The sequence below is a fragment of the Carassius auratus genome, unplaced genomic scaffold, assembly GCF_003368295.1.
Source record: "Carassius auratus strain Wakin unplaced genomic scaffold, ASM336829v1 scaf_tig00020840, whole genome shotgun sequence".
Classification (NCBI taxonomy): Eukaryota; Metazoa; Chordata; class Actinopteri; order Cypriniformes; family Cyprinidae; genus Carassius; species Carassius auratus.
In genome coordinates, this window is record NW_020525063.1 from 203,018 (window position 1) to 229,026 (window position 26,009).

General features: G+C 43.7%; 1 protein-coding gene across 5 annotated transcripts; it reads right to left on the minus strand.

Annotated features, from left to right (window-relative positions):
- On the minus strand, positions 1–25,478 carry LOC113076624 (msx2-interacting protein-like). Of its 5 annotated transcripts, none has more exons than XM_026249314.1 (15): positions 25,255–25,478; positions 22,793–23,113; positions 20,760–21,245; positions 15,984–16,141; positions 12,329–12,529; positions 12,103–12,254; positions 11,017–11,142; positions 10,800–10,913; positions 10,616–10,729; positions 10,248–10,348; positions 3,183–10,119; positions 3,004–3,096; positions 1,717–1,911; positions 838–996; positions 1–523 (listed from the first exon to the last, which is right to left on the minus strand). In XM_026249314.1, the coding sequence occupies exons 1-15, from the start codon at positions 25,335–25,337 to the stop codon at positions 392–394; spliced, it is 9,372 nt and encodes a 3,123-aa protein (XP_026105099.1). In that variant the 5' UTR covers positions 25,338–25,478; the 3' UTR covers positions 1–391. The 5 variants fall into 5 exon arrangements, with proteins under 5 accessions (XP_026105099.1, XP_026105097.1, XP_026105098.1 ...); XM_026249312.1 differs by having other exon boundaries at positions 15,984–16,144; XM_026249313.1 differs by having other exon boundaries at positions 20,760–21,248.
- Between the last annotated feature and the right edge of the window lie 531 nt (positions 25,479–26,009).

Sequence of the window (26,009 nt, forward strand, 5' to 3'; positions counted from 1 at the left end):
ATATGGACTTTTTTTTTTTATTTGAGTAAGAAAATCTTTAGTGCCCACATCAAACCCAGCACAGAGCCGCTGCAGTATTTACATCACAAACACATCTGAGTTCTGATCGGAGGCGGTGCGCAGCTCGGTCCGCTCTGGGTCGTCTGGACACGGTTTAAATATTTAAAATATTTACAGTCCGGCAGCGCAGAACCTCCATGATCCTGTTCGTCTGCTGCCGGCGTCCAGTCCATCCACGCCTCGCAGTAAAAACAGAGCATTTCTCTTACAATAACTTCTGATTCCTTCTTCAAAAAATAGACTCAAACATCAGCAAATGAGGAGAGAAGGTGTCTTGTCCCTGGTTTCCAGGAAGAAGAATGAAAAGGCTCAATAAACCGAGAGACTGCAGTCAGACGGAGGTGATGACGATCATCAGGTGTGGAGAGATGCTGGAGATCTGGCTCAGGAGATCAGGAGCCAGACGAGACAGGTGACTCTCACTGAACTCACACGGAGGGAAGATCTGCAGCACGTACGCAGGCTGCACACACACAGAGACACGGGTCAGGGGTGGTGTGTGTGTGAGAGAGAGAGAGACGACAGAGGGTGTGTGTGTGTGTGTGAGAGAGAGAGAGAGAGAGAGAGAGTCGACAGAGGGTGTGTGTGTGTGTGTGAGAGAGAGAGAGACGACAGAGGGTGTGTGTGTGTGTGTGTGTGTGTGTGTGTGTGTGTGTGTGTGTGAGAGAGAGAGACGACAGAGGGTGTGTGTGTGTGTGTGAGAGAGAGAGAGAGAGAGAGAGAGAGAGAGAGACGACAGAGGGTGTGTGTGTGTGTGTGTGTGTGTCGGGGGCTCACCTGGTTGGAGCCGGGGTTGGGGACGTTGATGATGCCGGCTGCTAGTTTGGCCTGCAGGTAATGGATGAAGGCAGATTTGAGCGCCTGCGTCTGGTTCAACACGTCCTCCTGGTCCAGACCACACGGCATGGCCAGCAGCAGACAGAAATCACTCTCTCCCTGAAAACACAGCAGTCCTACAGGGTGAACACTTCTTCACTGCGAATGGAGATGCCAGTAAAAATGGTTTACAATACTCAAAACAAGTTTATATCTAAAGGTAGAACATGTTTGATGCAATGTTTTTTTAAATAATGAAAATGTGCTCATTATCAGTTCATCTGAGATCAGGAGGAGTGTGTTTCTTCATCAGGTTTGTAGAAATGTAGCACCGCATCAGTGTCTCATCAGTGGATGCTCTGCAGTGAATGGGTGCCGTCAGAATGAGAGTCTGATAAAAACATCACAATAATCCACAGCACTCCAGTCCATCAGTGAACATCTGGAGAAGACAAATCTGAAATTAATTAGCTCCAAACAAATAAGTGACTGGATTTTGATCGGTTTAAACGCTGCTTGATCTGTGCAGATTTCTCTCCTGATTCAGACCAGAACACTTTTCACTGGAGGAAGTGTTATTATGGATTATGGAGAGCTGTGGATTATTGTGATGTTTTTATCATTGTGACGGCACCCATTCACTGCAGAGCATCCATTGATGAGACACTGATGCTACATTTCTACAATCCTGATGAAGAAACACTCATCCTGATCAGGGATGGCCTGAGGGTGATTAATTGTTTTGATGAGCGGTCCCTTTAAACCCATTAATGTGTTGTAGAGATCTGTCAGAGCTCTGGGCCACTGCAGCAGCATGTAAACTCTCTTCATGTGACGTACGGTCATCCTGCGAGCGACTCCCTCCAGCTGCTGAGCTTCGAGCCTCATCCTCTGAACGATGCGCAGGATTCCTCCAGTCTCCGGCAGAGGAAGAGAGCGCAGACCCAGAGCCTTGTTTCCACACAAGAAGTGCAGCTGAACCGCTGCCGTGTCGTTCTTCAGCGCCAGCAGGCCTTGCCACACGATGGGATATTTCTGTATGAACAGAGTTTATCCAACACAAAGTCTTTAGGTTCAGGTCTACTCTTGCATTCCCAACGCACACAGACGGTTGGTAATTAAGTGTTGTGTGGCTACATGTCTGTTTGTGGTTTGTGGAATATGGTTGTGTGTTGTATGAAATGAAATGCATTGAATTTTACAAAACAAAATAGTACTACACAATGTTGGCCTCTTGTCAGGTCTGACTGCAAACACAAGTGTCAGTCCCAAATGAACAATACTTGAGGATTAAACCATCACCTATCTATGTTTTACATTTCATGACTAACCGGTTTAATCCCAAATTTTTCCGAGACATGAAAATATCCAAAGGATGTGTCATTAGTAACCCTTTGAAACAATCAATGATTGTTCTTTAATTAGTTTTGAAAGTGTGTGAAAAATAGTTTATTGTGACCAGTGGGATAATGTGTGTACTGAATTAACATTTCTACAGTCATCAAAAATGTTCTCTCTCCTAACCCATCTATTTTAAACCATTTAATCACATTCTAGGGTCATTGTGCATAAAAACCCTTACTCAACACTGACAGGAACACTATATTAACATGTTTCAAAATTAAATTGTTTTTTTGTAACATATCAAATCTTTACATTAGTGCTACAAGTATTACAACACCAGTACTGTAACCTGCAACATCTAAACTTTTAATTTAGTGCAGTATTTAGTGATTGCAACATTTAAGTGCAGTTTTCACTAACAATTAAAATTGGATTTATATTGTAAACCCAAGTTCACTGTAATCCCAGCGGTCACTGTTGTGACCATCAAGATGTTTGCTCATGCTATGACCACACTCAACAAAACTGAATGTCTGTGAATTCATATATTAATTCTGCACACTACACACATCTTTGTCATATGGTTATGTTGACACATTACTAGGCTTTTGTTTTGAAGCTTTGATGCAGCCATCATCTTCTCAAGGTGCAAACAGGACGTAAACTGCTCTGGTCATGTGACCACTTGCACTAACCATGTGACACTGCACATATTTAATTGAGACCCTTTATTTTCTCCATATTCCAAATCTCTTCAGTGTGTTGTTGACGACAGATACTCACCGTCAGAAGCTGCACCATGTTCACCGGCTGGTGTCCAACCAGCTCCACCTTAGACTCGGCTTGTGCCTGACTTGGCTCCGGCTCTTGAACACCCTTCGTTTGAAATGGAAGGCACACGCTTTATTAGCAGAGCTCTTAAAGTTAATAGATATTTAAAAATGATGCATACTCAAGCTTACCTGTGATGGTGGGATGCTGTGGGCAGACTGGTTAATCCCCATTGGAGAATTCTCAGCAAACTGTGCATGAGCAGGCCGGAGGTTTGTATACATGTTTGAATATTCAGGGAAGGAAGTCCCAGTTCCTGCTGTTATCAGCTGAACTCTTTGAGGAGAAGCCATGGGAGGCATTGCACTACGGATCGCCATCATTCCCTCCTTACTGGAAGGTGACTGTGCCCTCTTTAGTTCAGACGCTTTCGAGGAGTCCTTCTCAGATACTGCCTTTGCTAACAAGTGCGGCCGAGGAGAAAGAGACGCCGCCATGCTAGGAGCAGTCGAGGAGGGCGGTATGTTTTCGGGGACGTGCCCCTGGTGTAACTCTGCAGTGGGGCGATCGCTCTGCTGGTGGTGCATGAGCACTCGCATGTCTCTGTTGAATCGATCAAGAGGTAAACCACTGTGGAGCGCTCCACGATATTCTGCTGGTATGGAGTCTTGTTTGAGTTGAGCAGCCGGTGATCTTGCATTGGCTGGGTTCACCTTGAGGACCATCTCCCTGTTCCCCATGGCCTGAGGAGACGTGGGTCGCTGCTGGCCAGGGGCCCAAGAGGAAGTGAGGCTCTCAGAGTGAATCCCATAGTTCATCATAGAGAGAGGAGGAGTGTTCACTCGTACCTCCCCCTGGGTGAGGTGTCCTATTGCACCGACGCGGTGCGGTGACATCCTTCCAATGCTACCGTGAGGGTTGTGTGGAGGCATGATCACAGACTGCTCCGAGTGGTGGACGGTGGAAACATACTGGGACAGAGGGTTTAATCCAGGGGGAAGGACCACAGACACACCTTTCGGAGACGAGGAGCCCATAGGAGATGACACTTTGGGAAAAGGAGAATGAGGGTGTCCAGATTTCCGTGGAGATCTCGGCTCCTGCTTAGGTTGAATGAGTGATGTTCGGTCTGTCGGTGTTCCAGCTATGAAGCCAACATGATTGCCTGCTGCTGAAGGAAGGTGTGGACTTCTAGCAGGACTAATAGTTGGGACCCAAGCAGGTTTCTCCACGTTGAGAGACTCTGGTGCATCTCCCTTCTTAGGGTGCTTCATCACCATTGAGTATTCTGAATGGTAACTCATGACCTGTGATGGGCCAGGAGCTTGCTGCAATAGTTTAACAACTCCACTTTGAACTGGAGCATATGCGGATTCTAACTTGTCCAGTGCTGATTCTTGCTTAATCATGGAGACGTTTGATTGTGATTTTATTGAATGTCCATGATCTGAAGGAAGTGGGCATTTTGAAGATGGTGGCTGGGAGGCACTGTAAAGTTCCTGCTTGATCTGTGGCACTGACACCAGCTGCTGTGACTCCATGTCCACAGCACTGGCAGGTGGGATCTGGCTGATTTTGGCACTTATACGCAGTGGTCCCTCCATTTTCTGTCCAGAATGACTCAGCACCACAACACCTTCTGACGTCTGAACTCTAAGTCCTGTGCTAGAACCTGAACTCAAAGATGTGCTCTCCACTATATAGCGACCAGCATTTCCACCTTCCTCACCAACTGCTGGACCATGGTACGTACTGCTTTCCTCCAAGCTTGGCTGGTAAATCTGTTTTGGAGGTTGCTTGTCAAGGCGATTTCCAATCGGAGCATTTGACTTCTCCTCTGCATCAGGTGGATTGCAAACACGACTGATAACGGAGGTAGGAGTGGAAGCAATAACAGAAATCACTGACTTCTCACTGAAGATCTGTTTAGTTTCTGTGGATGGTATAGAAGCAGGCTGTCGCACTACAGGTTGGGCTGAAACAGGGAGTTGCCTGTTATCTTGAGGAGCACTCTTGCTAGTTATCACATCTGATGTAATGTCACTTTCCCTCAAAGGATGAGTGTGCATATTCCCGGATGTAGCACCGACTTCCAAGACTGGGACAGTTCGAGGCTTTGTAAGGATTTTGCACAAATCATCAGAGTTGGGGTTATTTGCAGGGGTGTCTGAGGGTAATGTAGGGGTCTCCATCGGGGCTACAAATGTTAGCGGTGGAGAGAGGACCCCAGCTTCTTTCGGCTGATTGAAACACTCCGTTGGGGAAACCGAAATCCTACTTGGGTTTGAGGGCAAGTTCTTGAAACAAGTTCTCGTTGGAGATAGTGAAGGAGATGTGTTCTTGTATGAATAAGACTGGTATTTGGATGACGTTGGGCTTCTGCTAATAGATTGAGAGGATTTTGGGATATCCATCTCAGTTTTAAGAGGCGACTCAGGTTCATTTGGAATATCCTCATTAGGATCCATTAAACTTAGACGCTGCTTGGAAGATGAAGTAATGACAACAGCTGTACTTGCTGGTGATCTTTCTGTGGCTGCAGGAAGTTCTGCAGATGACGACTCTAATGACTTCCCAGGAATATTTTCAGCCTCCAAAGCTACATCTTTAACGAGTTCCTTTTTGCTTCCAGCACTCTTTTGGCCTTTGCCCTTCTTTGAAGTTTTTGCTCTGCCTTTACACCCTTTTCTGGGAGTGGTTACGGTCTCCTCCTGAACAACTGCTGTGCTAACACAGGTTTCAGATACTTTTGTATCAGGTCTAAGACTCTGCACATCAGGATCGGTTTCTACAACAGAGTTCAGTCTGTTCTGTTCTGTGTTCTCTGATGTGATGGAATCTATAGCAGCAGCAAGCTCTGTTTCACTAGACTGATTTGCAGGCTTTTCTTCTGAGACATGCTCTGGTTCTTCAGCTATCGGACGCTGTGCCTTTGTCAGGTTACTTTTAAACTGAAGAGGAGGAGCATCTTCTGTGAGCTTGGCAATATTCTCAACAGCTTGTTCAAGCTCCAACTCTTGAGCCAACGAAGCTACATGAGGCTCAATGGCTTTTGTTACAGCAGGCAAAGTCTCCCTTTCACTATTAACATCATCCATGGCATCCTTTTCAAATTTAACTTCTAGTACCTCATCCTTTGAGGACACACCAGTTGAGCTATTCTTGGGAGACTCATCTGTTCCAGGTTCTTCTTCACTAGTCTGAAGCATTGCCTTTACTTCGGTCACATCGAGACGGATTCTAAGGTTTTTAAGAACAGGAGGATTTTCTTCAGTAATGAGTTTGGGACTTTCCTGTATTTTCTCCATTTTGTCTCCTTTCTTTCCGATTCCAGATGTTGATGCATTTCCTGGACTGACTCCTTTTTGTGTAGGGGGTGAGAATTTGCCTTTACTCACTTTGGGAACCCCCTCACTACTTGTTTCACTGCCATCCTTAGACTCAGTTGATTTTGACCGTTCAACTTTGCCCGCTGGTACATCCTCTGCTTGGCGTCGATTCTTAGGGGGGCGTCCCCGTTTCGATGTTGATGGTGCAGCAACAGCCTCTAGTTCAGAACCTACATCTCTATCTAAACCACGCTTCCGTCCACCACGAGGTGATTCAGCATCTTTTCCGGGCTGCAGACCAGTTTCATCTTCAATTGGTGTAGCATAGACAGAACGCACATTTCTACGTCTTGCCCTACCAGAGTGTGTATTTTGCTCTGTACCTGGTTCCATTTCTATGCTGTGCACAGGTGACTTACTTAATGACTTTGAATCAGGTGTTGTCTTGAACGCCTCTCCTCTTGGAGAAGATGAACGTTTGAGCTTCTCTTTGTCAATGCGCTCACTTTTGCGGGTGCTTTGTTTGTCTGGGGTAGCAGGCAGAGTTGTAGTTACTGGTGTGGTAGGCGAGGATTTAGCCCTTTTATTTCTTGACTTTGGAGGGGATGACACAGCTTCTCCAACTGGATAATTATCAGCACATTTCTGATCATCTGCATTATCAAATTCAGACTCTGGTGCCTCAGGTTCTTTTTCATGTTGCTCTGCAGAAATATGTGAGAAGGGACTTGGTGATTTGGGAAACATCACTGGAGGCTCTGCCATTGGTTGTGCATTATTGGATGGTGTTTTATTGCTTGGGAGCTGTTCTGCAACTACTTTAGTGGTGTCATGAGCACTTTCAGAGTCATCAGCCTTCAATACCATCTCCTCTGCTGGGATCTTTAACTCTTGGCTTTCTGAAGAATTTGCTTCTGAGAGTTGATCGGTCAAAGGCTGCATTAGCTGGTCAGTGGGCTGTTCAGGCTCTTTATCTTCATCCTTCATAGAAGAATTGGAGAAGATTGGAGTAAAAACACCTTCAGCTTCCACTGTTGGCAAGGATTCTTCGACTGTTAAAACAGGGGGTGATATTTGAGGTGCTTGAATAGGACTGGTCTGAAGAACCTGAACAGGACTAACTGATTTAATCTCAGCTTGTTGGATACTAGGTTCAGTAGCATTATGCTGCTGTGGTGCTTGTTCTTCTTCTGGTGTTTTACTTACTTTGGTTGCAACTATGCTTTCATCTTGCTTGGAATCGTGATGGCTTTGTTCTTTATTCTTCTGTTGCTGCAACCTTGTTAGTTCTAAAAAGCGGCTATGGAAAAGCACAACTGGTTCTGGGTCAGGCTGCCCTTCTGCTGGGCCTTGCTGAGAGTACAGATATCCAACACCATGTTCAGGGTCCTCGTGCTTTCGTTCTAGATGCTGAAGACGCCTTGAATCCTGCTCAAAAATAGAACTGTGCAAAAAACGTGACGCAAACAACTCTCGTCTCTCCTGTTCTTCTGGTTTTGGATCTTCTTTCCTGTCTTCAATTTTGTCGTCAGACTCACTTCTAATTTTTTTCTTCTTCATGTACCATGAGGGAGTTGGTCGTGGAGTGGACTCCACCTTCTCCGTGTCCTTTCTACTTCTGAAACTGGGGAAGTGCGAATCATAATCGAGGAAAGACCAGTTGTCTTCCCTTGTCGAGGACAAAGACTTTGCACGCTCTAACAAAGCTTTAGTATCTGGAGTGATCATTTGATCATCAGCAAAAGAACAGAATTTGTTTCTCTCTAGAGAGGTCATCAGCTTGGACTCTGATAATCTGTCTGGACGATGTCTTTCAGAAAAGGATACTGACGTTGATGGAGCAGGAGAGTTAGACTTCTTTTCACGATCTTCTTCAGAATCAGAACGCACTTCACCAGGTTCCAAATCAGGCCAAAGTCCGTAATCCAAGTACTTACGATTGAGCCGCCTTTTCTCTGCACTCTTTGAAAAGTCCGATAACAAGTCTTGCTTTAGTCGACTCTCCCAGGATCTTTGCTGGTCGTCTTGTAGACATGTACTAATCTTTGACATCTGTGAGGTGTGCATCCGTTTACCCCCAAGCTCCTGATCTGTTTGAGCATTGTCCTCAGGCTTCAATGGTTCTTTTACTACTCTCACAGTCATTTGATCATGAGGGTCTGCATATTCTTCCTCTCTTTGTTGGGGGGCATGCTGAAACCTTGGAGAGTTTGTGTTGTTCCACTCAAGGTCATCAGTCTTTTGCCTGACTGTTCTGTAAATCCTTTCTCTCTTAGCATTCATATCCATCTCAAAGGACTCTTGTTTCTTGGTCTTACTTGGAGGTGAATTATCAGTGACGTCCTGTGGAGGCTTGCCAACCTCATGCACCAGGCTTCGATGCTCAAGATCTTCTGCATCTACACCTTGAGGAGGTTCTGTTTTTTCCGGTTTATCCAACGGCTGCAGCTGCTGTCGTAGCCTTCGGTTTTGCTCCATCTGTTTGCGGTAACTCTGAGAAAGGTCAATATTTTCTAGATGTTCATCCCTTACTTTAGTATCCTTATCCGAGGTTCCATCAATTGAAAGTCGTCTAGACATGCTTGGCCCAGGGTGAGATTTTGAGTCCAAAACATCCACCTCAGGAAGTTCACCTGACCTTACCGATGAGCCCTGAGACGTCCCTCTCACAGCATCATCCACCTCTTCCCTTTGACTATGATGAGAACGAATCCTGGATTTGGAGTGTTCTCTCTTTTGAGTCTCTTTGTCTGCCTTTACATCTATATCGGTCTCTTTTGCAAATCCTGCACTTGGAGCAAATTCAGCAGGTTGGCTAATCCCAGAGCCTGGATCCTCCTCCAGACGCCCCCGTTTCTGTCGTATTGCTTTCCCCCCAGGATCACCAAACCGCCTCTTTCTCGCTTCAAGTTTGACAGAATCTACAATGGAGTCTTTGCCATCACTACCAGAGTCAGATTTTAAATGTTTCGTAACCTTTCCTTTGCCATCCCTGTCTAGTGACTCGCTTTTACACTGATCGAGCCGCTCTCCCTTTTGAGGCTCAAGGCGAGTTACATGGTCAGTAGGGGAAGGCTCTTTGTCCTCTTTATGCTTCTGTCGTTCTTGACTCTCCACGTCTGAAACCTTAACCTTGCCAGATCCCAAATCCAGAATCGCCTCTCTATCCGCTTCAGAAAGAGGTACACCGGGAGACTGCACTTTGCCTCTCCTTTGCTTTGCCTTCTCTCTGTCGGCCTTCTCCTTGCGTCTGCTGCGCTTCTTGTTCTCTGCTCCACTAACGCGCTCTGCCTCGACTTGCTCCATTTCTCTCTCCAGTCCTTCTGATTTGTAATCTACCGGTGATTTCTCAGACTTCTCAAACTGAGCCGGGGGTGGAGACAGCGAGCTGCAGCTTCCCGATCTTTCTGAGGAGTGCCTGTACACACGTCGTTCAGCGTCTCGTGACACACGGTCTGACGGTGAGGGTGAAGCAGAGGGAGTCAGGGGACGCCGCTGATGAGACGGGCTCCATCGGCCTCGCTCCGCCTCAAAGCGCTCGCGCTCCCGTTCCCGCTGGATATAGCTGTACTTCCTGATGTCCTCAAAAGGGTCTCGATAGTCTCTGTATTCCCGTGGGTCCTCGTGATAACGGGGATCGTAGTGTTCTCCTTGATAATGATCTAACTCTGCATAGCGTTCACGACTGCGAGCAGGGTAATCTCGACGGGGGTCTTCAGCGTAAATGCCAGGAGTCCTAACGTTCTCATAATATGCACGCTCCGTGGTAAAGTCATGATAAGGAGTTCTCCGTTCATCCCTGACAAGAGGAAACAAGATTGTCAAGATTTAACATACAATATAATCAACTGCTTAAAGATAATCAAACCATAGGCAAAAATATTCTAAATAAATCTGTTTGTTTTCCCACTAAAGGCCAGTGCTCACCTCCGATCTGAAGGAATTTCATAAAAATCACGGATGTCCTGTCCTGATGCCTGCATAGATCGATAGAAAGCCATCTGACTCTCCTGACTGGCAAAATCAACCTGGACAGAGGGAACAAACATGTCATAATGCAATCGCACATCAAATTTGGCTGAGAAATTTCTTCCAAAAGAGAGATAAGTCATTGTTGTGTAAAGCAATAACAGACATTATAAAACATAGCTTCAGCCAGAAATATAAATAAAAATATGAGTGTGTGTATGTTTGTGTATATATATATATATATATATATATATATATATATATATATATATATATATATATATATATATACACACACAAACAAACATTGGTCAGTCCACACATACCTTAATTTTGTTCCCTCCTATCTTCCATCCTTTGGTTTCTCTAACAGCTGCTTGGGCAAAATCAGTGTTGTTGTACAGAATAAGAGCCATTCCTTTTAACCTATCAAACACAACCTGTAAAAGTGGTCAGAAGTTAGTATAATAATGCAACAGCAGTTAAATCTATGATTTCCCAGATCTCTACCTTGACCACCGGCCCGTATCGACAGAAGTGTCGAGTCAGGTACTGTTCTGTGATGTTCGAGGTCAGGCCGTCTAACCACACACACGCTGTTGGCATACTCTTCCCAAAGCCAAGCTGGAACACACATCACACACGTCCAGTCTGATTTCACTAACATACAATACTGCGGTCATGTGCACATTATACAAACATGTTTTATGAGAAACGCAATAGATACCTTCAGTCTGTTGGCGCCGAGATACTCTCCGTCCATTTTCTTAATGGCTTTACAAACACTCGCAATATCGGAGTACTGGACAAATGCGTACTGAGGAACACCATTCACCCTCTTGATATCAATATCCTGAAATCCATCAATACAAACACTTGCTTTAGAAGATACAGAAACAAATACACTTCCACTCAAAGAAAATAATTCCCTCGTACACCGAATTGTTTGTACTGGTTTTATGGCTTTTTTTTTTTTTTTTTTTTGAGTTAAAATGTTACAGAAACTACAACAGAGGAGAAATATTTACATTGAGAAGAAAGAAAAATTGTAAAATTAGGGTAGCAACAACAAATCAATCATTAAGCCATGGACTACAGCTTGTAACACTGCAAACAGAAAGTGCTTGAAATCACATATGATGACCCCTTTACCTGCAAATTTACATTTTTGGATGAATTATCCCTTAGGAGCTCCAGTTGACAAACATTGCATATGTAATACAACTGCAAAATTCAGTTTGAACAAACTAAAAGACTAAATCTAAAAATGTGTGTAGCCCTGTGTATAAATAATGGATTAATTAATGCCCATAATACATTGGTGTGGTTTAAAAATAGGAGTGTTTTCATTTCATTTTTCACATCATTTGACTTTATAATTCAAGATGGCTCATAAACATACCAAATTTATGAATATTATATATAACAATCTTTGCATAAACTAAGTTTCAGATGAAAAAAAAATAGCATTTTTTATTCTGCAATGGTTCATTAATAGATGTATATTTTCATGTTCATCAACAGAATTTATTCCCATAAGTGTGTGAGACCTGGGGAAAAGGATAACTATTTTACAAAAATAGTTTTAGACTAATATAACATCATAAATTACTCTTACAAAGATTAATCTCTTGCTCTCTCTTTAAAAAAAATAAAAAGTAATCTTTACTAAATTCCTTTACAAATGTTTACGTATCTGTTCTGGGTGTAAATGAACCCAAATGCATGATGAAGGTTAAAACTGAGATTTTCAGTCCAGAAATGTCTTCTCCGAGACACTAGCACACATCAGGACAAACACACGCTAACTCACCACTATCTCCCCGAAGCGCTGGAAGACGTCGAGCAGCTGCTGATAGTTGGCCGTCTTCTCCAGGTTTCCGATGAACAGCGTACGAGTGGCCTTCGGGTGAAACTCATCGATGCGTCCGTCCAGGGGACGAAACTCGTTCTCGCTCTCCGTCTCTGTTGGAGGCAAACACATCAGGATTTAGCATCGGCACACAGCTAGCGCCAGAGAGTGAGAGACGGAGACCCACCGGGGCCGTTCCAGGCCGTGACCTCGATCAGCATCCCGAAGAACAGCTTCCCCTTGGACACGCCGAGGGCCTTCTCCTGGTCCTCCTGCTGTCTGAAGAACACCAGGCCGTAGCGCTCCTCCAGCTCGCCGTGGATCTGCACCGACGTCACTTTACCGTACTTCTTAAACTCGTGAAAGAGCCCGTCTTTCAAACTGGTATCTAAGGAGAGTAAAGCACAGACGCTTCAGCGTTCAGAGATGGACGGCCTACACTCTCTTACAAACATCTGCACTAAATGATTAATCAGGGCTCCAGACTGCGACCAGATGGTCGCATTTTGCGACCAAAATTTGAGAGTGTGCGACTGAATTTTACATCCAGTCGCGCATGTGCGACTAGTAAATTTGCCTCCCCCAACCTCCGTTTTTTTTATACATTAAATGTGGAAGGGGCACGTCAATGATCAATGAAACGAGCAATGAAATAATCAATGAGACGCGAGCGCACACGCACACAAAACACACACACACACACACACACATACTCCTGAGACGCGAGCACACACTCGCATCTCATTGAGTGATGCCTGTCTGTGAGGCGGCCAATGAGTGTGAGAAGAATAGGGAATGGCCACTGTAAGTGGCTAAAATGTGTGGAGGGGGAGGGGCCTAGAGATAATAGAGCGGGCGTAAACATCTGTGGGAAGGAAACGGAGACAAATATCATCACAACCTGATATGTGCGTGCGTCTGAGCTATGAGCAAGCGAACTATTGATTCGTTCTTCCGACCTGCGGCTACTGTACCAGTGCCAGAGTCTACAGTGTCACCGTCGGATGATAATGCAGACTCAGAGGTTGGTGTGGCAAAAAAAGCGCGCACTCTTCACATTAAGATCATGAAAGGACTTCGACTTGTCAGAAATCCAATCACATTTGTTTGGAGATGAAAAACAAAATGTCAGTATCCCTGATTAAAATAAAGTGTTTGTTCAGCCCCAACAGGTGGTGGTGATCTAAATCTAAGTTCTTGGGAAGCAGGTTCACGGTTTGATATCTGAAGAATTATAATGGCCAGCCTCATAGAAATTGGTGGAAACGTAGACAAACCTGTTCTCTTCAAGTTCAAATGAGTCAGAGTCTCCCTGGGTACAGACATTTGGAAAACGGGAAAGTTTGACACGCAGGTTGTTTGGTGGCCTTAAAGGGGGAGTTCAGCCCCAAAAGGAAAGTTCTGTCATAATTTGTTATGTTTCAATCCTAGGTTATGAATTAAACTTGTGAGTACTTGGAATAAAGTATAAAACATTTGTGAATAAAGCACTGTTTCCATACAGTGAGCTGAAAAGATCAAAAGAGTCACTTCCTGATTAACTTGCGCTAAACACCACAGAGAAAAATTACATTTCCTGCAGTAGGAGAAGGTACTGTATAGAACAACTTTGTAATAAGTTACACACATATATTTGACCAAATATGTGCAAATGAGTAAATTTGAAATAGTTGACTCTTAAAGCTTGCCACCGGCAGAAATAATGATCATGAATGTGTCATGGGAAAACAGTAAGGAGGCTGCATTAACATTTCACTGATAAACTAGTGCTTTTTAGCTTTGGTTTTAAGAGATGAAGTCAGCAACACGGACTCGTCGTGCAGTAGGATGCACCTGGATGCATGTTTCATACGGATTATGTTATCTGACCACATTTGTTTTACAGTTGACTTGATTCTTTTGAAACAGCCATTTTGCTCTCTATAGATTGATTTTTCCCTATCTGTAAGGCAAATATAATTATAATGCGCTCAATAATGCACTCAAGTTCACGGAGACCGAGAAGGCAGAAAGTGCATCCTAATTGCTTTCATTATTTTGCAAAAGCACCATTTTCTTCATGCTTTTATTGTGAGTGCACACAAATAAGCGTAGAGTTTTTTACAGATTTGAAAGATATATTACTCTTATCTGTATGACCAACAATGACTAGTATTTTAAGAGTAATACTAACTAATAATAAAAATAATTAGATTTCAAGTAAAGATCATGTTCCATGAAGATATTTTGTAAATTTCCAACTGTAAATAAATTAAAACAATTTTTTTTTTATTAGTAACATGTAAGAACTTAATTTGGCTAACTTTGCACCCTCAGATTCCAGGTTTTCAAATATTGTCCTCCTAACAAACCAGACATCAATGGAGAGATGATTTATTCAGCTTCAGATGAGGAATACATCTCGATTTAGAATAATTGACCCTTAAGACCCCCGTAAGGTTTTGTGCTCCAGGATCACACATGCACAAATATATATGTGGCAAGGGGGGCGTGGTTTAGTGAACCCTGCAGCGGGGGACAGCGTCAGGAGACGCGCGGTGAGTGAGTGGGTTAAGCACAAATAACGAACAGCTGTCTCTTGTTGGTGCATGTTTTGCCCACTTTTTGTTTGGGAATTTATAAATAAGCAGTCAGTAGTCACAGCCGACCCTGCCGTCTTCCTTCCTACACAACGAATATTGTAACACTGCTGCCGAAACCCGGGAAGGAAGATGGATACCGCCACCGTGCCTGTGCCCTCCGCTGCACCATTAGCGGAGCGGATTACGCCCCTCACGGTCATGCAACATGATCAACACCAGGCCCTGCTGGAGTTACGTCACGATCAGGAGAGGCGCTCTCAGGCCGTCCTCCAAACCCAGCAGGAAGACCGCGAGAGGTTCCGGAGATGGATGGACCGGGAAGTTCGGCCGGGAGCTACGGTCCAACAAGAGACAGGTGTTCGTTATTTGTGCTTAACCCACTCACTCACCTCACGTCTCCTGACGCTGTCGCCCACTGCAGGGTTCGCTAAACCACATTTTTCCAAAAATCTGTACATGAAGAGACTAAATCATTTAGCCTTTTTTGCACAGGCCTATCTAAAGGGTTAATGGTCCCACCTATTGATAAACTGTAAAATTAACAAATTTTACCTCTTCCCAAAAGGGAAAACCACAAACAATCAAGAATGCATGATTATATGGTGTCATGACTTTGCAATTAAAAAATGTCGTTATAATGGAAGTCAATGGGGCAAAAACAGCCACCAACAATACATGAGGGAGAAAAAATTTAAATCTAATGCTGCACAAAAACTAACAATGCATCAAGGCCAGTGCTGTTAATAATCTTTGACATGCCCAATACTGTTATAGAAGGTAAAAAAAATCCAGTTGACAATCACTTTTTATATTGAAAACGTCATTTTGTGAGTTTTTTTCCCAAATCAGTGACATCATTTATGAACTTGGTAATTAAAGAGTTAAAATCTTGGATTTTTTTTAAACATTTAGTAGTTTTGATAAAGACTGAGGTTGATTAATAGATTTATGCAAAATATTTATCGGATACATTTTTACAGCAGTTTAATTTAGTGGATGTTTTAATCCACGAACATAACGAAAGGGTAGTGAATTTGCCCACAGTGTACAGTTGAGTTTTTGAAATTTTTCAAAGCATTTTCCCAAAATGTGTGTCAAAATAAGATTTGTCCCCAAAAATCATTCCATTAGCTGAAACACAGAGAAAGTTGTGGCCAAAATAAGACTCAACATTACCCCCTAGTGGACGAAATCATCCCCAACACTGTATAAGGGTTAAAGGAGACTGAAACACGGCTGATGCGAGCAGTAAGTGGTCACCTGTGGATCGTGTCGGGAGGTTCTGGACTCTGATGCCGAAGCTCCTCCGTGGTTCGTCTGAGTCCAGTGTGAGAACAGGAGGAGCCGGAGGAGCGTGTGTGGCTGTGGACTGCACTGAGCGCGCTCGCGATCCTTCACTGGAGCTGCTGTTCGAATCACTGCTGAAAGAAAACAAGACAAGAACCTGTTCAGACAGACCACTGCAGAAACAAGACAAGAACCTGTTCAGACAGACCACTGCAGAAACAAGACAAGAACCTGTTCAGACAGACCACTGCAGAAACAAGACAAGAACCTGTTCAGACAGACCACTGCAGCAATCCCTAACCCTACTAACAGTGAGCAACACAGCCTGGCATAAACAAACCCAATGCCTTTTAGAACAAATGTGTGCTTTTCATTGAGATTTACACTTACTGAAGCGTTGACTTTATTCATCAAGCTCAACACCACATTTATTAAATAAATAAAAAATATTACTAATTATATAAGAAAATCTGTTTTTTTAATGTACGGGTATGATTACAAACTGATCGCATTTTACAACTGTTTTTTCTGCCGGTGCAATTTAATTTTATGTGCGGTCGCACTGGTGCTGCCAGTTCTGTTTAGAAGTGAAAGCATAACGAAACCACGCTCCTTGTCTGAACTGTGTGATGCTTCGAGTGTAGATCCTGGTTTTTTCTCACCGAGTCAGCAGGGGCGCAAAGCACAAATGACAAATACTGAGGAAACGATGGATGGTTCAAGCTGAAGTAAAGTTAAAGACCACTTCTTAAACCAGAGAAGGTGAACATGTTGGTATTGTTGTGGGGGTAAAATACACGCTGAATGCTTGAATCTGATTGGATGGTGAATGTTCTGAGGTGTGCAATTATATTCAGGGAAACGCACGGCGGACGTAGTTCCAGGCAGCTCTTTTCACCGCATCACAGATCCAGATCACTTCACACAGTTAACTGTAATAACGGTCACACAGTTTGCACAAAAACCCTGATGATTTTATCAGTTAGCCTGTATAGTGTAGCAACTTAAAGACTGCACATGACATTTCACACTAGTGAAGTAATAACATTGCTGTTCAGAGACGCTGCAGAACACGGTTGAGAGACACACAAAGGCTTTAAAATGACATCTTGGAACTAGCAAAAGAGACGTTGGATGAGATGCGGAAGAAATAATCCTACTCAAAATAGCGATTTAAGTACAAAAACCAGACGAATCCCTTTAAATATATCTTCTGATTGATGTCTTGAGGTGTGGAAACCATAGTATAAGTGTAATAATTGACTCTGGGCCGCTGAATTATCAGAAACACAAGCTGTACGAGGTGTAATGGCCACTCCGCTTCACTTTGTGTTTACGTCAAGGACGCGTGGTGTCTTGATGCTGTTGTGGTCTGCAAACACTGCTCACCCCGATGGAGTTTACGATTAAGTGCTGGCTGTTCTATCCAAGACGAAATATTCAGCCATACCAGGAAGATTAGGCAAATATTCTGGTGATGTCGGTTTGCAAGCATTTCTCAATACAAAGTACACACATTTTGGACTTGTATCTTCGGTAGTTCAGACTTTATGCATTCGACTCGGGAGTGTGATGTCAGTGACGATGCAAATACTGTAATTCTGCAAACAGCAGCGTACTTGATAACTTCAGTCAGCTCACCTTGGCTACTGCAATTTTACACTCTGTATATTTACAATAAAACAAAATAGGATATCTAATACCACTACCTCCTTTCATTTTCATTTAAACATGATAACAGCTGCAGAAATGTACTTAATTCGGGGATACGTGTATATATAAAGCCATTACAGTGAAACAAAATATTATTTCTAATGGACTTTTTATATTCATTTTAACATTTAACATGAATACAAACCAAAGATTACCGGTTAGATTTACCCAAGTAGAATTATAATTTATGTTTAACCACTAAAGAGCCAGCGGCACACATCAGGTCTATCCGAGGTGAGGCTGCTCTCGTCGGATACATGAGGACTACGCTCTCGCTGATCATGTGGAGCTCACCGTCTCCGAGATCAGAGAAACACATTATAAATAAACCACAGATTTGAGTTTTAAACAACTACATTCTCACCTGATATACTTTTAAAAAATAATTTTCATGACACAATAACAGTAATATTTTGAAAATGATCCGAATAAATGGTGGTTGAAAACACAGTGCTGCCTGAACTCAACCAATCAGCATGTTTAGCGCCCAAGTCTCGCCCCCAAAAGTTCCAGAACTTTGAAAAAGTACTACTTCGCCAGCAGGGACTTTCTGAGGGGCATTTTTTTTACCCAGAACTTTATTTAATTCCTGCGGTGGAAACACACCGAGTACAATGTCTCTAGTTCATGTAGTTGAAACACGGCTTAAATGAACTGTACCAGCACATCGGTGAGGAGCAGAAAGCCCCCCCTAATGCTTTTCTCATCATAGTTGAGGATTTCAACCATGCAGACTTTAGCGTAAAAAAAAAAAAAGAAAATACAACACCACATTGACTTTGCAACATGAGGTAACAAGACTCTGGACTTTGTTTACACCACCAAGAGAGGAGCTTACAAGGCTAAAAGACAGCAGTCGAGAGCCCCTCCAGACCTATGACGGCACAATGTCCCTGCTGACAGAGCTAATCACCTTCTTAGCTCACTTTGAGCAACAAAACAGCACCACTGCACAGAAGACTCCACCTCCTCCCGGCGACCAGGTGATGACGCTGACCCCAGACAGCGTGAGGAAATCCTTCATCAGGATCAATGCCCGCAAAGCTCCGGGTCCTGACAACATCCTGACTGGAAGACCTCAGGCAGTACGGGTCAGCAGCAACACATCCAGCACCATCACACTGAACACTGGGGCACCCCAAGGATGTGTGCTGAGCCCCCTCCTCTTCACTCTCCTGACCCACGACTGCACACCGTCACACAGCTCCAACCTCTTCTTTAAGCTGAAATCACAACAGCGTCTCTACTTCCTCCGCAAACTGAGGAGAGCAGCTGAGAAGATCATTGGTGTCTCTCTACCCTCCCTCCAGGACATTTATGGAACACGTCTCACCCGCCAAGCCCTCTGCATCACAGGTGATCCCACCCACCCATCACACAGCTTCTTCAGCCTGCTGCCATCAGGGAGAAGACTGCCGAGTCTCCAGGCAAGGACCAGCAGACTCAAAGACAGCTTCATCCACCAGGCTGTCAGGAAGCTTAACTCACTCCCGAACTTGCCCCACCCTCTTTTGCCCCAGTCACCATTGAATCCCACCCCCACCACACACACACATCCCCAGGTTCTTTCACTCCACCCTCCCACTAACAACTGTGACCCGCTCCAGTCACTTTGTGCAGCATTGGTCTGCTTTTTTTTTTTTTTTTTACCTCATTCAACTACCTCCTCAGTCAGTTTAAATAAAGAACTGCACTCTGAGCTTTTTGTCACTTTAATCAGACTTAAAAAGCTCTTTTGCACTACGGTCATTTTATCTGCCCTGTTTCTTTACTTCACTGGTTTTCACTATCTGCCATGTGCTGCTTTATTTAACTTTATTTTTTTACATGCCCTTATTTGTATGGTGTATTTTAACTGTATTTTTATGCTCTAGTGTCAGTGTTATCTGTATGCACCAAGGGTCTGAGAGTAACACAATTTCAATTATCTGTATGTTTGTGCTGTACACAGAGATGTAGTGTAAAATGAGACTAACAAATGTAGTCTACAGAAAATAAAACTATATTTTTACATAATATTATTCAGCTGATTAAATATCCCTTGGTAATTTTTACAATTTTAACATGATCCAAAAATATTCAAAACAGATTATACCAGGTTTAAAAAAGAAAAGAAAAAAAGTACACTTCCATAATGTACTTAAATTGTTCTTTTTTACCATACTAATTTTGTACTTAACATTCCAAATAAGATTCTTAAGTACTTAAGAAAAACATGAGAGCAGCCTCACCTCGGCTAGACCGTCTGATGTGTGTCACTGACTCTGATGTCTCTTTAGTGGTTAAACATAAAATAACATTCGTTTTGGGTAAATCTAACAGGCAATCTTTGGTGTGTATTCAATTTATCTATATGTTAAAGTGAAATAAAAAATGCTAATTTATATATTTTGTTTCACTGTAATGGCTGTATATATGCACATTTCCCTGAACTAAGTACATTTCTGCAACTATTATGTTTAAATAAAAACGAAAGTAAGCAGTGGTATTTGATATCTATTTCATTTTATTGTAAATATTCAGAGAGTAAAATTGTAGTCGCCAAGGTCAGCTGACTGAAGTTATCAAGTACGCCGCTGTTTGCAGAATAACCGGATTCACATCATCACGGACATCACACTCCCGAGTCGAATGCACAAAATCAAAACAAAAAATCTGCGTACTTTGTATTGAGAAATGTGCACAGACCTACGTCATCAGACATTTGCCTAATCATCGCGGTACTTTAGACTGCGGTGGAAACACAGAAAGAAACAGGTCTGGGGGGAAAAAGTTCCTGGGGAAAAAAGTTCTTGATACAAAAGTTCCGGGTAATTTCGTTGGAAACGCGGCATTGGTCACCACATGTAGTACACTTGAGTGTACTAGTGTGTGAAAGATCTAGTGTACTACAAGTGATAACTAAATACATTTTTAAATAATACAAAATAAAATATGCAAAAATACAGCACTTTTAGTACATAATGGAAATGTAGGCTACTTCTTAAACTTGGGATAACCAAAAACAAAATTAGTTTAGAAATGACTGTAGGATACCTGCCGCTGCCGGTGCTGCTGGTGCTGCTGACCGAATCAGAGCTGGAAGACGGACTGCGCGAGTGTGACCGCGGGCCCCGCCCAGGGGACACAGGCACTCTTTTGGGCGAGTGGGCAGCTTTAGGGGTCTGTCCCACGCTCCTCTGGGGTGACGGATGCCGTGACTGTGAAGAGTGTGAGGACCGGCTCCGCCGATGGTGGTATGTCCGGTCTGTGCGACGGCCCCGGTCATCACGGTACGGGTCACGCCGAGCCGAGCTGGAGATGGCGAAAGAGTCACGAATCCGAGACTCAAAGTGTGACTCTGGTGCGTCGAAGCCACTGCTGATGGTGCTGGCGGCTGGGCTGGAGCTCACCCCGGAGGGGAACATCGCTCGGTCCCGGTAATACTCTGTGTTGTAGTGCCGCGGCCGCTCGAAGGAGCCGCTGCGCTCGTGGTGTCCGTACGGACTGTGATCATATGCTCGCTCCCGACTGTCCGAGCCGCTGCTGTGAGAGAGACAGAAAGAAACACAACAGAAAAGGGAACACACACACACACACAGACTTAGAATCGGAACAGATCCATGGCAAACACAGGAACTCAAGTACACCTCGTCGTCCAAAACCTAGTGGGCTGGGTTGCGGAGCCACAATTTAACGAGCGAAATCACAAGCACACGTCTGGTAGACTGAACTATGCTGAGGCTCTAACACGCTTCTAAACGAATCATGCAGTGATTCGCTGAACATTTAACTCCGGTCAAATGAACCATGCTGGCTATCTGGCTCTGAACACTGGAGGGGAAATCAGACAGAAGAGTGGAAACACTCGGACGAGGAACAGAGGGGTTAATAGAAGCACAAGGCTCTAGGGTTAGTAAAGAACAGGGGTTAAGACACAGGGTGCATGTCTAGGTTAGAGAGAGAAAGCACAGAGAGGCATAAGGCAGGGAAATACCAACCTTTTCAGAGCAGTAACCGACAATAAATATTCCCAATACAATATAGGAGGAATTTTGTGTGAGCCAAAAACACAGATGGCGTAAGGGGAAAAAAAACGACGATACGGTCCCACTAAGCAAAATGGTTCTTCGTCCAAACAGAGTCGCGTCAGCGTCTGGCCCTCCATCTCCAGGTACTACAGGAGACTTCAGGAAAAGAGTCTAGAAAAAGGATGTTCCAAAATGAATAAAACAAATCTATCCACTGGTGGAATAATCCGAATGACAAAAACACAGCTCTGTGGGACAAAAAAAAAAAAAACGTAACTCCAGCACATTATGCTTCCCAGAAGGACTTCTACCGTACATCCACTGGAGATCAGGTAATCCAGAAAAAGCCTTGATCTACACCTATACATCCAACGTGAGGTTAGATCCGTGAGAACCTTTCCATGAAGTCTTCTGGTCTTCATGTCTTCATAAAGGTATCCAAGCGCAGGTGACATGCGTTCTCTAAGAATGATGTGCGGTGACAAGGATGGAGATGATGAGCCCTGACACACTTACTCCAGCGGAGAGCGACTTCACTCCTGAATCCACGGCACTGATACACATCCACGGCATGACACACAGTTAGCACAATGACCAAATGGGAGATGGGATAGTCGTGCAAGGCAAATGAGAAGGGACAAAAAGCTTCACGACAACTCGTAACTACGTTCCGGTTATAAACCTTGCGTTTAATCCGTCAATAGGCACGTACTTCCAAAGAGCACTGTTCCAAGGCGGCGGGTAATATCCGAGATTCTGCGAACGCCTAATATCCAAACTCACCCGTTACATCTCCGCCAGCCATCGTAATATCCAAACTGACCGGGATATTCTCCACGTGGGTAATATCCAACTATGGCTCACACAGTAATCCCACACCAAACTAATCCACTCATTCATACATGATAGACAAGGATTAATAATTCCGTGTGCAGGAAGTCAGGCCTCAGAACGGAGAGGGATCCCTAGAATTTGGTCTATTGTGTTTAACCCAACCTCAACCCCTGTATCTGACACCACAGAGCCCCTGTAGTGCAGAGGGAGCCCGTGTCCACTTACCCGTCTAGTCTGCGTTCATAGCGCCCCTCTCTGGTGTGAAGAGACACCGGGGGCACGTACACCGGCCCCACGGCGCTCCTCGAGAACCCCGCAACCTCCCTTCCGTGACTGCTGGAGGGCGTGGGGTCCTCCAGGCCCCGCACCGCGCTGGGCACTGAACCCGGCTCATTGTAATCTGTGCGGAGGTCCCTGTCCCCCATTTTGTTGACTGCATTGTGCGCTTTCTGGGCACTTTTGATGTCAACGAAATCCACAAAGGCTGCTACACCGCCCTCGGTGCCGCGCTTGCGCAAGACCTTGACAGTCTCCACCCGGCCATACCTGCGGAGAAAAAGAAGAAACCAGGCACTTTAAAGGTCATGTGATTGTAAGCCACATTATAGGTCACCATAGGGCTGCGCGATTTATCGAATGTGAATCTCGTGCGAATCTTGTCAAGGGCAGTTCTGTGATCAGTAGTAAATCTCCATCAAGTGCTTTCAGATGGAACAGTGTTCACTACTCAAAGCCATAGTTCACTGACAAGCTAAGCAAAAAAAATATATAAAATATTATATACTTTATTATAATGAAATCTATAATAAGAATTCAGATAAACCATATATTGCCGTAGTTGTGTGTTTATAAATCAGGTTGAATCGATAAAACAGCAGTTAAATTATAGCTGTGCAAAAAATCAAATGCGATTTTCATCTGCATCTCATCAGTAAAGACGCTCCTGTGATTAGTTGTATATCTTCAGCACGTGCATTCAGATAAAGGTTGCCAGGTTTTCACAACAAATCCTTCCCAATTACTTCTCAAAACTAGCCCAATCACTTTTCGTTCCAGGCGATAATATACACATTTTTTGATGGGGTTGCCTCTGTAAAATTTGCATTTTAGGGGCTATACATCACGTTATTTGTATTGGGGTCGCTGCGACCCGCAGACATGAAAACTGCAGACTTTGCAACACTGGTTGGCCTTTACTACACAGAGCTGTAGTTCACAAAAAATCCGTAGATCACTGACAAGCTAGGCAATATCACGTTCATTATCGCAGATGAATCACCTTCGATGTTGAACGTGATATTGCGTAGCTTGTCAGTGATCTACGACTCTGTCTATTAAATGCCACTCTATAAAAAAGCAGGTGATGGCGATTTACTGCTTATCAGGGAACTGGCTTTACTGACGAAATTTGTGACAATCACATGCGATATATCACCCGTCAATTTTGCACTAACTGTTTCCCAGTACCACTTAAAGGTATTTGTTTCTCAAACAAGGCAGTCCAGTACTAAAGTCACCCTCAGTTCCAGTGGTGTGAAAACAACAAAAAGTGGGTAGTTCCTCAATTAGTTCAGCAACTATGAAAAGGTTCCCGCAGTGCCGAAGGCCTAATATTATGATTAAGAAATGGACACAAGTTGCTATTAGAATCATTCTTTAATGTTCTCGTTGTTTATAGTGCATAGATCTATTAACGGCACACATAATTACGTCCCCATCAACATATTGTTTGTATTCGTTATTGTGTCATGTACAGTTTTAGGTGTTTCATGTTCAATTTTACGACAGCAAGTGCAGTTAACTATTTGTCATGCTATACGTGCAAAAAGAAAACAACATTGCTCGTTTGTTTGCTATTAAAGGTTGACCACTACCGTGTGTATCCAGTCACAAAATGCGGCGAAAAGTTCTGCACAACTTTAATAATGTGATTAAGATGTGTACATGTCTGTACTGCACTATGATAATGTGACTAAAATAGGAATACTCCACGTCTTAATTCAATGTGTGTTTACTTCAAGTATGACTATAGTAATCCAAAATATCGTTTTAATCGCGTTAACATCGGAATATTGCTGTACGTGTAAACAAACCATCACTCAGCAACGCGATTCGACGCGCTCCGCAGCCCGTTCACACTACATTCTCAACGCGATTTCACAACGGATTAGCGGTTTCCCCACAGCACTCGAATTCAGTTCACTCAACTGAAACGCGAGCACAGGACTGAGTTGAACTTCAGAGAAACAGCAGAACTGTGTCACACGCATGAGTTTGTTTCTTCGCAAGGAATCGGTTCCTGCTGCTGAACCGGCTCCGCGCTAGCAGCGAGCTAACCGCTAACACAAACACAAACACTTGCTGTTCTCCGACTGAAAGCGCGGTTTATGCGCCTTTTCCTGAGGCGTGAACTACACAGGGACAGTTTTCTGTGAAGAGCAGCACACATTCCACACATTAAGCTAGTCAGCAGTGAAGCAGCCAAGCTAACGCTAACTGCTAAACTCGGTCGCGTTCTCGAGCTGATCGGAGACGGGTTCGCGTTGTTTTCGACTTCTGGATCGCGTCTGCGGCTCGTTCCGGTGTTTTAAACGGCTCTCGTCGGCGCTTCGTCGCTGTTTTTCCGCCATCGCGCGCTGAGGCGGTTTGCGTCCGCGCCAGGCCGCGTCGCTTCTTGTGTAACTCACCGTTTAAAATGCTCCACAATCTTCTCCTCGCGAACATGTTCGGGTAAATTCCCCACCCAGAGGTGTCTGGTTTCCCGAACCATCCTGCGTCGTCCGCGTCCCGTTCATGCACATATATGCGCCTTCGCGTCGTTTAATCTCCGAGCGTCAGGTAAAATCCACTGCTGCTAGCGCGCGTGACGTGAGGAAGAAGATCTCGAGGCCCTGCGCGTGCATGAGCGGGAGCGCGCAGATAGAGCAGCACTCGGCGGCGAGCACCGCAAACCCAGCGCGCCACCGTCACTGTGACGTCAGAACACTACAGCTGCCCAGTGACTGGATTCCAAGAGTAAAATATATTTTAAAATCCTGAGACTCAGAAATAATACATTTTAGGGGGGAAAATATTTTTTTTGTCATTAAATTGTTTAGAGTATAAGATTTTTATTTATTTATTAAAATTAATATTTTATTCATATGTTATGCAGTGTCCTTGGTAGAGGACACCGGGACTCAATTAAAAAAAATAAAATAAAAACACATGAACGAGCATTATATAATATATTAACAATAATTATATATATATATATATATATATATATATATATATATATATATATATATATATATATATAGGTTTAAGTATTTTTTTTATAATTATACCAAACTTTGTATAAGGATTTTTCTGAATTATTTAATAAGAGAAAGATTTGATGTACCATTTTTCTTTATGCAAAATGTGTAAAATGAACATAAACCGGTTTACCATTATATAC

Excerpts from the sequence above, each read along its gene's own strand:
- LOC113076624 (XM_026249311.1), bottom strand. The coding sequence starts at position 25,337 with ATGGTTCGGGAAACCAGACACCTCTGGGTGGGGAATTTACCCGAACAT. Across the intron at positions 12,530-15,983 it reads CCTCCCGACACGATCCACAG|ATACCAGTTTGAAAGACGGG; the intron begins GTGACCACTTAC and ends TACTCTCCTTAG. Across the intron at positions 10,349-10,615 it reads TAGGAGGGAACAAAATTAAG|GTTGATTTTGCCAGTCAGGA; the intron begins GTATGTGTGGAC and ends CCCTCTGTCCAG.